The 13828-nt window shown below is 44.2% G+C and overlaps 1 protein-coding gene across 6 annotated transcripts in view; it reads left to right on the plus strand.

The window, feature by feature from the left end:
- The window catches only part of CORIN (corin, serine peptidase), a 311181-nt gene that overhangs the window by 250077 nt on the left and 47276 nt on the right, over nucleotides 1-13828 (plus strand). For all 6 annotated transcript variants that reach the window (XM_074951457.1, XM_074951456.1, XM_074951458.1 and 3 more), the window contains one exon: nucleotides 5148-5261. In XM_074951457.1, coding sequence (XP_074807558.1) covers nucleotides 5148-5261 — 114 coding nt within the window. The remainder of the gene's footprint in view (nucleotides 1-5147; nucleotides 5262-13828) is intronic.

The raw sequence follows: 13828 nt of genomic DNA on the forward strand, positions 1-13828 counted from the left end.
CTCAGAATATATTGGATTTAGTTTTTTAAGAAAAGAACACACTGATTTTTGTACCATTAGTTCACCAAGCTGTATTTAAAGAATGTATATTTTAGATGCCATAAACAGTAGGCATAGTAGCGGATACTGTGTTAGGACAACCAGACTGACTATGTCCATTGATGTCCTGTGACAAGATCTGCACTTCACAGGATGAAGGGGACCATTTACAGTTCCCTCATTCTCAAGCTGTCCTGGCTCGAGTGTAAGTTAGAACAGCCCTTAGGCTACGAGTAAGAGTCCACCTGCAAATTTAAAATTGGCAGAACAGAGCTGTGCTCAGTGCCAACTGTGCCCTCTCCCTTTGTGCCCTTCCCTGCTCTGACATGCCCTCTGTGGTTGGATGGTTTGCTTGGTTGTCTTAGGAGCCAGCTCTGTCAGCTTTTGCTCTAGCTCTGAGAGTTTCATTACTCCACTGGGGATAGCAAGTAGATAGCAGAAAGGTGGCAAACAGGAGTATTGTGAATGTGAAGGAGCGTAACCTTCAAAATCAGCATTTTGTCTTCTACAGTTTGCTGCAGCTCTAGTTCTCACTGTAGTATTTTAGCTGGGGTCAAAAAGTCCTGGTATTTAATTTTAAGGACTCGAGTAATAAGAATTGCACAATGAATGTACCAGTGACAATGAGTTAACACATAACTTTAAGGAGAACAAAGGTGAGATAGTGCGTGAATCCCCTTCTCCCATCAAAAGCAGGATTTGACATGGGAATTGTATAAATACAGACATGTTTTCCATAAAACATTAAGAAATTCATGTTATAACAAAATCCTTATTCTACAGATCTAATCAAAAACGACACATTTGGCATGCAGAATAGAACTCACAATCTTCTGCTGCAAAAATAGTTTGTATGTCCATGGCTGGAGTCATTGAAATATACACACTGAACTTCTGTTCTAAAGGGTGCCTCTGTTCCATTCAAAGATAAACAATGTTAATACATTTATGTAGTGTCCTCAGGAGTCATAGGACACTTGACAGTAAAACATTGTAAACATTTTAAAAGTAGTCAAGGGCAACAGTGAACAAATATTTAGTTAGTGGTAAATGATTAGTCAGACTGATGCATAACTTTGGGCCTGTCTAACAGTAAGTGCATGAGAAGTTGGGGTGTAAACTTACAGAGCACTAGTGGGTTGTATACTAGCTGTCCATGTGGACTCTGCTACGCTGCACTAAAAGTTCCTTAGTGTGCATTGACTTACTCCCATTTCAAAGTGGAGTAGATCAAAGTGCTCTACGGAATTTTTATTGTGCAGCAGCAGGGTCCCACACAGTTACCACACAGCACTCTAGTGCACGGTAGGTTTATGGCCCAGCTTGCCATTCACTAACTGTTTGTCCAGACTTGCCCTTAGATTCTTAGGCTAAAGTCACCTATTCTGTTCTATTCAGGTTCTTAGATCTCCCCTCACCATCATACTGTCTGAGTGCCTTCCAAAAGTACATTAAGCAATGTGACTAGCATTTACCTCCCTTTTCCCACTGAGGGGGAAAATTAGCATTCAATGTATGTCTGCTATGCTATATGTATTTATTAGGAAGGCATGGTCAAAGAGCTGTACCTTATATTTGGAATGGAAAGTGGTGATATTTGAGATGGTTATTAGAACCTGTGAGAGTTCATTTCGCAGCCTTGCACTGGCACCCAAGAAAGCTCTAATCACTGCACAGATGAGCTTTATCCTTGCTGTGGATAACTCTATTGTCCCGAGGAGCAGGGCAGGGACAGGAGAGATCACAGATGTGGGTGTGTGCATTGAGTAGCCACATACCAACCATAGGCCCAATCTTGGAGTTTCAGGCAATCTTTTAGGTCTCCTGCGCCTAGACCATTAAGTGCCTTTAAAATGAAGACAAAGACTCTGAATTTGACCTTGAACATATTCCTAAGATACAAAAGCCCTGTATGGGATAGGGATGCATAACCACTCCTCTGGTACAGGGAAGTGTAACTCACACACATGTGTCCTAACCTGGACTTCTGTAACTTAGAAGGGAATTCAACCAGAGGAAGAGCATGCAGGAATCTCACAAAATCGACTTCTGAGATATTGGCACCTTCAACCCAAATGTTAGCTCTGATTTTTGGGATAGAATCTGTAACCTAAACTGAGCAAAACAAAGAGCATGATAACCTGGCTCTCACCATTGCCTCCTTGGCCCATCTGGAATCATTTCAACAATTGATAACTGTCAGCACCAAGGTGTTTAAATATGAGAAAATGAAGATAAATTAATAATGCCTCATTCTTGTTGTCATGAACTGGGACATGGGTGGTCAGGTCTAGTGGGTCTGGAATGGACTGGGCAGGACAGGAGCAAGGCTGGGAACAAGGCAGGAGCAAGGCTGGAGTGAGACTAGGAGCAGGGCAGGCACAGAAAAGATAGCAGATGTGGATGCGTGCATTGAGGAGCCAGTGATCATTTGTTGCTGTGGGACTTAAAAGTAGACTTGCTGACTTCCTCAGCCAGTCAGGCAAGTGGCCTATCAGGTGGACCTGCTGTTGCTCACCTGTGCTCATAGGCTGCCTGGAGACTGGACAAGATACAGCTGCAAGTTCTCATTCCTGAAACTTGTTCATCATAGTATTGCTTATTCTCCCCCAGTAATGCGTGACCTCTCAGGAAGGCCAATTATTCCTCTGTGTACAACTCATAACAGTTCTAATGTGGCTTATTAAATAAGATGTAAATGAAGTGGAGTACTATGTGCATTCAGTATACTACATTACAATTACTGATGGAGGAACCCAAACAAATTATTTCTATAGTCATGTGAGCTAACTTTTCTCACACTCACAGTCATAAATGTGTTCACCTTGGAAATAGACCCTGTGTAAGCGACATTTCCTTTTGCTAACTTAGTAACTGCTATCCTTTGCTGAACTAGTGCACTACATGAGCACCAGCCCCAAGAAAAGTTTAATAGTACTATACTGTCCAAGCCATTCGTACCGTAGCGAACTCACAGAACAGAGGTTTGTTTATTTTTTGTTTTCATCACATGGGCCAGTCACCTGAATCTGACCTTGGATTAAGTTTTTTAAGTATAAAAGCCAATGTGATCAGCTATAGAATGGATTAAACAAGGCAGCCACAACTCCATCTATTTTAAATAAATATTAGTAGAGTAAAATCAAGGGAATTCTATTTATCATGTATTATTATGGCCTCCTGTGTTACTATTGTGTCAGTGATGCATGAGGACATTTCTTCATCAAAGTGAACTGTTTCCAAACTCTGATGTTAGAGTGAGATGCTTTAATAATTATTTACAGAAAACTGTAAAGGTAAAATTGGAAAGCTAGATGTTTTATGAACCTACATTATGCCATTCTTAATTTCCTCCATTTGACAAACTAGGAACCTACTATCAAAAAACTCTGACCCAGTTTTACAAGAGTTCATCTTGATTTTTTTATGAAGCCAGTGCAACTGATTAATGTCACTTGGAGGAGACAATGGCTGTGTTAGCTGCATAATAATGAATTTTCAGGTAGATGCATATAGTTGGCAAGGGTGAATCTGTGTAACCACTCGATGCAGTGGTAAAATATTAGATTACTGCAAACAAGGAAACATTGTACTTATGCCCAATATGGCTAGCTCCTCTCCACCTCTCAGTCTGTTCTCTGCCTCTTTTTACATCAATATTGCAAGAAAAAATATTCCATGGTATTTAATGGAGATTACCAAAAGAAACAAGTTCACAGTATTTCCATTTTTGAAAGACGAGTATGCTAAATGTTGATATTTTGAACATAGCCCCTTTACTTTTAAATTAAATTGTGCAGCATCCAGGATGAGAACTATTCACATATCCTTAGTAATGTATATCAGAAATAGTTTGGTAGGGATGTTTTCCTGAGTTAGGACCTAACTTGATGGATATAGTGTAAGCAAAGGATAAGGTAAGTGTAATTGGTCAGAAAGAACAATGGAATATTGTATATTTCATGCCCATTTGAATAAGTGTTTACTTTGACAATCTTGCTTCTATTCCCTCATCAGTAATTATTTTTGATACTTTTAAAAATATATATTGAAAATTGAACATACCTTGAATTTTTCAGAAACATTAAGGAAAAAAACACCTTTTTGAGATCTGATATTGCAAGTAGATCTGCGGCAACATTCAAAACTTCATGAATTCGTGTAGATTTCAGCAGGTGTTTTTGGTTAATGTGAAAAAAGAAAAATGTTTGGAAATGTCAAAGTGATTTGTTTTGACATCAAAATGGAACATTTAGGTTTTTGGGGTCTAGATCCAGAAGGAGATTCAGGCACCATTCACAGAACAGGAGGAGGAGATGGTCTCCTTATAGCTTTTAGCTCAGTGGTTACAGCACTCATCTGGGAGACCCAAGTTTGAATTACTACTCTGGAGCGGGGACTTGAACCCTGGTCTCCTGAGCGTGCCCACGCTACCCAGCTAAATGGTATTCTGGAGTAACTCTCTCTCTTAGGTTTCAGAGTAACAGCCTTGTTAGTCTGTATTCGCAAAAAGAAAAGGAGTACTTGTGGCACCTTAGAGACTAACCAATTTATTTGAGCATAAGCTTTCGTGAGCTACAGCTCACTTCATCGGATGCATCCGATGAAGTGAGCTGTACTTCATCGGATGCATCCAATGAAGTGAGCTGTAGCTCACGAAAGCTTATGCTCAAATAAATTGGTTAGTCTCTAAGGTGCCACAAGTACTCCTTTTCTCTCTCTCTGTTTGTCCTGTTGAGTCTGTTCTACTTTGTATAAAATTCTTGAAGAGTCATTGGAGCAGGAACCGGAACCCAAGGGTTCCCCATCCCAGCTGAGTGCCCTAACCACTGGGTTACAGAGTCATTCTCACTTGCTTTCTCTTTTTGACCCAATGACAATTCAAGTTTCAGGTTGAACAAAATGTTTAGTTTCACCCGAAACCATTTTTTTCCAACTTTTTAATTCACCTAAAATTTTGAAAAATGTGTTTTCAATTTGACCTGAACCAGTTTTTTTCCCTGTTTCTCAGAACTACAAGCTAACCGAAAAATCAGCCATTCACACAGTTCTAATTGCAAGTAAATGTTAAAATGGAATATCTCCAAGCTCTTGTTCTCTGTGTCCAGGTTGTAGAGAAAGGGGACTTTGGGAATGTCCATCAAACAAGCTGTGTATCCAGCACGCCATGATCTGTGACGGCTTTCCGGATTGTCCTGACAAGGTGGATGAAAAGAACTGCTGTAAGTGCTTAACCAGGGTGACGGTCAGGACTGAATCTAGAATTTTGGGGGCACTGGACAAACTGTAGAAGCAGTCCCATAAAAGCATAATGGCCCCACCCCTCCCCTTAGCTCCCTATCATTCGCCTTGTTGCTCCAAGTTCTCCCTCTCCATCCTATAACCTCTCTCCTTGGTTCCACTTCTCACTGCTGTGGCTCCATATCTCCACCTTGTCCTGTCTCTCCTTGCCTGGTCTCTTTCCGTTTGTGTCCACTTGGCTGCTATTTTTTATTTGTAGCTCCTTGGCTCCTGTCTCTTCCTCTAACCTCCTTGACTCCCTTTCGTATAACCTTGGATGCTTGGATCTTCTTTACTCGCACTTGTCTTACCAAATCCCGGGACTTTTGGGCTTTTGTTCCTCCCCCTGCTCCCTTTGCTCCTTTCTTCCCATGTTTCCATTGTCTCTTCCTTCTCACCATATCCAAGGTGGCAATGAGTGCCAGCGGAATACAAGTTTCAGAGTAACAGCCGTGTTAGTCTGTATTCGCAAAAAGAAAAGGAGTACTTGTGGCACCTTAAAGACTAACCAATTTATTTGAGCATAAGCTTTCGTGAGCTACAGCTCACTTCATCGGATGCATACTGCGGAAGTGAAGAAACAGACCGACAGAGCCAGAAGAGGAATACAAGTGTATCCCATGCAGTGCCAACAAGAGCGTAGGGATACCCCAACGATCCCCACTGGGGCCTGGGTAATGGTTCTATACCTGCAACCACTAAGAAATTCCTCCTTCCTTCGGCTGATAGCTAGAAACAGCCGTGAGTTCCTTTTCACAGTTTATCAGTGGGATGGGAAGAGGAGGAGGAGGAGGAGCTACTGAGTGGCAGCTGCTGTACGAGCTTCCATCTTGTTGCTTATACTTTCAGTGTGTATGTGAAGTCAGAAGTGGAGGTTGGGAAATGCTTTTGGCTGCAATTTAATGGATATATTGATGATTCTCTGTTTCATCTGCTTTTAATCAAACCGAGTTCTGTGGTCTCATCTTCTGCCATCTGATCTGCCAAAGACAGGAATGGTATCTGTTAGAGCTGATTGAAAATCTGAATGTCTGTCCCCCAGGAAATTCGGATATTTCAGCATTTGTTTTCATCCTGATTGTGGAAAACACATTTTCAGTTGAAAAAACATGTTGATGTATAATTCCTGACCAGCTCTGATGCTTGTTGGAAGGGGCACATGCTTAGAGAGGCAGTGTCTGCACCATCTGTGTAGGGTAAATGCAGTATTTGCAGTACCTGTGTAGGGTAAATGCAGTTTTGCCATACAGAATGCAGCTGCTCTTGTCTAGAAGAGCACATAGCATCAGTGCTCAAATCTCTTTTTGGCTTCCTGCATGCTTTCAGGTGCAAGTATTGTCTGATTTATTGATGGTGGATTAATTATTGATTATTTAAGATTATTGATTATTTAAGAATTACCAATTAACAACTTAACACACTGATGTTTGATAGGCTCTTGTCCAAAGATCAGATCCAGTATTATGAGGATTATTGTTCATTTGGGAACCCTGACATGCACGGTTGGAAAAGATCTTTTGCTCTTTTAAGATTTGTATTACTAAAGTTAGTTAACACACAAATGTTCCAGTCCAGATGACATTATTGCATTATTCGTACTAATTTGACATCCAGTATCATCTCATACACATACTCACAACTATTCTTCTGGAGACCTAGAATTACTGAGACAGGACCCCTGTGGACCACCAGCTGTTTTCTCTCTGACTTGCATAATGATTAAGGCTACGTTTTAGTCACTGATATTTTTAGTAAAAGTCATGGACAGGTCACGGGCCATAAAGAAAAATTCATGGGCCCGGGACCTGTCCGGGACTTTTTCTAAAAATACCCGCCCTGACTAAAACTTGGGTGGGGGGCTGTGGGTGCTCTGTGGGGGGAGGTCCGGGGGTGCCACAGGTGCAGCTGCTGCAGAAATCAGAGGTCATGAAAAGTCATGGAATCCGTGACTTTCGTGACCTCCGTGACAGACTCGCAGCCTTAATAATGATTGCTGGATTGAGGTTTTGTCAGCCTACTTCATGGTCAGACCTATTGTAAGTTTGATGACTGTCATGAATATTCATAAGAATGTTCAGTGTCCTTTGCCCATAACTAACTGTTTTACCTTAATAATGTTGGGGTATCCTTGTTCTAATTTATGGACTAGTATATTAATTATATCAAACTCATTAACGTATATGTCAATTGGTTACTATAACAATTCTGTGATTAAGCATCTGCTGATGTGCCTGTCACAAAATACTCCATACTGGCATCAACTGACTTTTTGCAGTTTCTCATCAGCATTCTGCAAAATTTCAACAAAATTATTTATTGCAAAATTATGTTTTATGCCATTTTATGACCTAGCATCACTGCTAACATATAGTAAACTAAACAATTTACTTTTGCCAAAGTTCATATCCTTATGTTAACTGCTTAAGTTACTATTTTACAGGTTTAGGCCTGTAGGCTTCTTGCATTTCTCCCTTATATCTTATTTTAACGCATATAAGCTAGTTTTGAACTCAGCATAACCCATAAGCTAATGCACAGATTACACAAGTCAAGATGTCTCTAAAGCTCTGAATGTTTTGAGATGTTAATAACTGAGAGCAACTCACATTTACACAATAAACTGCAGCTTTTCAGATCAGCTGGGATACTGTACTTATGCTACTTATATGGTTCCCATAACTGTTGAATGATGTCTCACAATCTTTAATGTACTTTTCCTCAAAATGCCCCTGTGAGATAGGGAGGTACTATTATCCTCATTTTACAGACAGGAACTGAGGAACAGAGTGACTAAGTGACTTGCCAAAGGTCACATAAGAAGTCTGTGACCTCAAGAAACTGAATCTGGGTCTCCTGAGTCCCAGGCTAGCACACTAACCATTGCACCATCCTTCCTCTCTACTCTTGCTGTCAGTCCTGGGGATGAATTATTCAGGAATGGCAGTAGAGCTTCTCAGCTGAGGGCTCTCTACCTCTGAAATTTGATCCCCCTTCTCAGCTGGGGCCCTCTACCTCTGGAATTTTCTCCCCCTTCTCAGCTGAGGGCTCTCTACCTCTGGAATTCGTTCCCCTTGGAGGTCTTCCAGAGCCAGAGTTAGGGAGCTTCAGGGTATGATGTGAGGCGTGGTTGTTTGGTTTAGCTTTTTCTTGATTTTGTGCGTGCGTGTGTTTGTTCTTGTTTTTCTGGGTTTACATCCTTTGTTCCTGGCCTGAAGACACATGACTGTTAATGTCACAGCAGACAGTATCAGTTTACATTGTTTTATGGTTTTCATTGTGGATTGTTTGATGTATGATAAGATGGGTCTTTTAGTGTTGTAAATAAATGCCTGACCTGTACAGTAATACGCTCTATAAACTAATAAGACATATAAAAAAATTAATGAGAACTAAGGGCCAGAGTCACTAAAGCTACTGCATGATGGTGCTAATTATACTTCTTTGTGTCAGCCTGCACTTGTGCCCCAGGGGGAAAGCCTGATAAAGTGGGGCTGGTAATGTTGCATGACTGCCCTTCCTGGGGATTTTGCGATGGCATGGGGTAGCTGTAAAATCCTATGGGGACTGTACATGAGCACAAACTGACATCAAAATGATCTTGTGGATACTGGACTGGGATGTAGGAGTACTGAGTTCAGGTCCTGGCTCTGCCACAAACTACCTATGTGACCTTGAGCAAGCCACTCCATGCTTCAGTTTCCCACCTCTGAAATGAGGATGACAGTACTTCTGAATTTTAGGTATCTTAGGCCTTGTCTACACTACGAAATTAGGTTAAATTTATAGCAGTTGGTTTTGTAGAAAGCGTTTTTATACAGTTGATTGTGTGTGTCCCCACACAAATGCTCTAGGTGCATGTAGTCGGCGGAGTGTGTCCACAGTACTGAGGCAACCGTCGACGTCCAGAGCGTTGCACTGTGGGTAGCTATCCCACAGTTCCCGCAGTCTCCGCAACCCATTTGAATTCTGGGTAGAAATCCCAGTGCCTGATGGGGCTAACACATTGTCGCGGGTGGTTCTGGGTACATATCGTCAGGCCCCCCTTCTCTCCCTCCCTCTGTGAAAGCAAGGGCAGACAATTGTTTTGCGCCTTTTTTCTTGAGTTACCTGTGCAGACGCCATACCACGGCAAGCATGGAGTCTGCTCAGCTAACTGGCACCGTATGTCTCCTGGGTGCTGGCAGACGCGGTACTGCATTGCTACACAGCAGCAGTTAATTGCCTTTTGGCAGCAGACAGTGCAGTATGACTGGTAACCGTCATCGACGTAGTCCTGGGTGCTCTTTTAATCGGGTGCCTGGGCAAACATGGGAGTGATTCCAGCCAGGTCATTTCCCTTTTAAGTTTCGTCTCATGGCGATTGAGTCCTACTGGCAGTGCACTGTCTTTTAATCTGCAGCCAGCAGAAGACGATGGCCAGCAGTCATACTGCACCGTCTTCTGCCGAGCACCCAGGTGATGACGATGGCTAGCGGTCGTACTGCACAGTCTGCTGCCAGCAAGATGTATAAAGATAGATGAAGTGGATCAAAACAAGAAATAGACCAGATTTATTTTGTATTCATTTTCTCCTCGCTCCCTCCGTGAAATCAATGGCCTGCTAAACCCAGTTTTGAGTTCTATCCTTGAGGGGGCCATTCTGTTTCTCACAAAGCCACCCCCTTTGTTGATTTTAAGCCAACCCTGTAAGCCATGTTGTCCGTCGCCCCTCCCTCCGCCAGAGCAACAGCAAACAATCGTTTCACTCCCTTTTCCCTGGATTGCCCGAGCAGGAGCAGACACCATAGCACAGCAAGCAAGGAGCCCGTTCAGCTCACCACAGCAGTTATGACCATTGTAAACACCTCGTGCATTATCATGCAGTGTATGCAGAACCAGCACCTGAAAAACCAGACGAGGAGGCGACGGCAGCGCGGTGATGAGGACATGAACACACTTTTCTCTAAAACCGCGTTCCCCCACAATTTGGAGATCATGGTGTTAATGGGGCAGGCTCATGCCGTGGAACGCCGATTCTGGGCCTGGGAAACAAGCACAGAGTGGTGGGACCGCATAGTGTTGCAGGTCTGGGATGATTCCCAGTGGCTCCAAAACTTTTGCATGCGTAAGGGCACTTTCATGGAACTTTGTGACTTGCTTTCCCCTGCCCTGAAGCACAAGAATACCAAGATGAGAGCAGCCGTCACAGTTCACAAGCGAGTGGCAATAGCCCTGTGGAAGCTTGCAATGCCAGACAGGTACCGGTCAGTCGGGAATCAATTTGGAGTGGGCAGATCTACTGTGGGGGTTGCTGTGATGCAAGAAGCCAACGCAATCACTGAGCTGCTGCTATCAAGGGTAGTGACTCTGGGAAATGTGCCGGTCACAGTGGATGGCTTTGCTGCAATGGGATTCCCTAACTGTGGTGGGGCTATAGACGGAACGCATATCCCTATCTTGGGACCGGACCACCAGGGTAGCCAGTACATAAACCACAAGGGGTACTTTTCAATAGTGCTGCAAGCACTGGTGGATCACAAGGGACGTTTCACCAACATCAACGTGGGATGGCCGGGAAAGGTTCATGACGCTCGCGTCTTCAGGAACTCTGGTCTGTTTAAACGGCTGCAGGAAGGGATTTACTTCCCAGACCAGAAAATAACTGTTGGGGATGTTGAAATGCCAATAGTTATCCTTGGGGACCCAGCCTAACCCTTAATGCCCTGGCTCATGAAGCCGTACACAGGCACCCTGGACAGTAGTAAGGAGCTGTTCAACTACAGGCTGAGCAAGTGCAGAATGGTGGTAGAATGTGCATTTGGACGTTTAAAGGGTCGCTGGCGCAGTTTACTGACTTGCTCAGACCTCAGCGAAACCAATATTCCCATTGCTTTTGCTGCTTGTTGTGTGCTCCACAATCTCTATGAGAGTAAGGGGGAGAAGTTTATGGCGGGGTGGGAGGTTGATGCAAATTGCCTGGCCACTGAATACGTGCAGCCAGACACCAGGGCAGTTAGAAGAGCACAGCAGGAAGCGGTGCGCATCAGAGAAGCTTTGAAAACCAGTTTCATGACTGACCAGGGTACTGTGTGACACTTCTATTTGTTTCTCCTTGATGAAAACCCGCCCCCTTGGTTGACTCTAATTCCCTGTAAGCCTCCCACCTTTGATCACATCTTGCTTGCAAAGGAAATAAAGTCACTATCATTTAAAAAACATGTATTTTTTATTAATTGATTATAAAAATAGGGAAAGGTAGCCCGGGTGGGGTGTGGTAGGAGGGAAGGAAAAGGCCACTTTAAAACTTGTTGAATGCCAGCCTTCTGTTGCTTGGGCTGTCCACTGGGGAGGAGAGGTTGGGTGCCTGGAGCCTCCCACCCCGCGTTCTTGGGTGTCTGGGTGAGGAGGCTATGGAACTTGGGGAGGAGGGAGGGCAGTTAAGCAGCAGCTGCAGTGGCAGTCTGTGATCCTGCTGCCATTCATGAACCTCCACCAGACGCTGGAGCATGTCCGTTTGATCCCGCAGTATCCCCAGCGTTTCCTCATGCCTCCTCTGATCTTCCTGCTGCCACCTCTCCTCACGTTCATCAGTCACTGTCCTGTACTCTGCTATTGTGTCCCTCCACACAGCTCTGTCAGTGCCAGACGACTGCATGAGCTCAGAGAACATCTCATCGCGTGTGCTTTTTTTTTCGCCGCCTTATCTGAGATAGCTTCTGGGATGGAGGAGGGAGGCTTGAAACATTTGCAGCGGCTGGAGGAAAAAAAGGGAGTGAAGTATTTAAAAAGATACATTTTACAGAACAATGGCTATACTCTTTCACAGTGAACAACACTATTCACATTACATAGCACATGTGATTTTGGTACAAGGTCGCATTTTGCATCTTATATTGAGTGCCTGCGGCTTTGGTGTTAGAGATCACACACGCAGGGCTGGGCAACAGAATTCGGCTTGCAGGCGGCCATGGTAAGCCATAGTCTTTTGGCTTCTGCAACCTTCATAACAGCAGCCCCCTCCTTTCCCATACCAAGCAAAGCCCGTTGAGTTGGCCATTTACTGCTGCAGTTTTCCTGTTAACGTGCAGCAGCAGAAACCAAACTAACCCCCTCCCCCCATCCAATTCTCTGGGATGATTGCTTTTCCCCTCCCACCACTGCCTGGCTGGTATCAGGGAAGATCCCTGCTAGCCAAACGCGAACAGCTCAGCGTCAATGTCCCCCCACTTCCACCGTGTGGCTAACTGCAGGGAGGATTTATTTTCAGCCACAGGCAAACAGCCCAGTAGGAACGGCCACTTCTGAAAGTTCCCTTAATCAAATTCCCCTATTTCAACCCGGTTACCATGAACGATATCACTCTCCTGAGGATAACACAAAGAGATAAAGAACAGATGTTGCTTGAATGCCAGCAAACACTGGGACCATACGCTGCCAGGCTTTGTCATGCAATGATACCAGATTACTTGCTACTAGCATGGCGTGGTAAAGTGTCCTACTATGGAGGACGGAATAAGGCTGCTCTCCCCAGAAACCTTCTGCAAAGGCTTTTAGAGTACCTCCAGGAGTACCTTCATGGAGATGTCCCTGGAAGATTTCCGCTCCATCCCCAGACACGTTAACAGACTTTTCCAATAGCAGTACTGGCCACAAATGCATCCCAAGTCCTCAGGGCTACTTAATCATTAAAAAATACTTGCTTTTATAACATATATTAAAAAGGGTACACTCACCAGAGGTCCTTTCTCCGGCTTCGTTGGGTTGGGAGGGTATTTCAGTTAGGGTGATAAAAAGATCCTGGCTGTCGGGGAAAACAGTGTGCTGTGTGCTCTCCCCAAGCTCGTCCTCCTCCTCATCTTCCCCATCTTCAAAATCCTCAGCCATGGTGGAGAGTATCCCATCCTCGGAGTCCACGGACAGGGGTGGGGTAGTGGTGGCCCCCCCTAGAATTGCATGCAGCTCAGTGTAGAAGCGGCATGTCTGGGGCTCTGTCACGGAGCGTCCGTTTGATTCTTTGGTTTTCTGGTACGCTTGTCTGAGCTCCTTAAGTTTCACGCGGCACTGTGTTGCGTCCCTGATGTAGCATCTGTCCCTCATGGCCTCTGAGATTTTTTGAAATGTTTTGGCATTTTGTCTTTTGGAACGTAGTTCTGATAGCACAGATTCCTCTCCCCATACAGCGATCAGATCCAGTACCTCCCGTTCGGTCCATGCTGGAGCTCTTTTTCGATTCTGGGACTGCTTGGTCACCTGTGCTGATGAGCTCGCCTGGCCAAACAGGAAATGAGATTCAAAAGTTCCCGGGGCTTTTCCTGTACACCTGGCCGTGCATCCTAGTTCAGAGTGCTGTCCAGAGCAGACACAATGATTGCACTGTGGGATAACTCCCGAAGGCCAATACCTTCGAATTGCGTCCACACTAACACTAATTCGAAACGGCGATGTCAATTTCAGCGCTAATCCCCTCGTTGGGGAAGAGTACAGAAATCTGTTTTAAGAGCCCTTTATGTTGAAAAAATGGCTTTGTTGT

The sequence above is a fragment of the Natator depressus genome, chromosome 4 (genome assembly GCF_965152275.1).
Source record: "Natator depressus isolate rNatDep1 chromosome 4, rNatDep2.hap1, whole genome shotgun sequence".
NCBI classification, from domain to species: Eukaryota; Metazoa; Chordata; order Testudines; family Cheloniidae; genus Natator; species Natator depressus.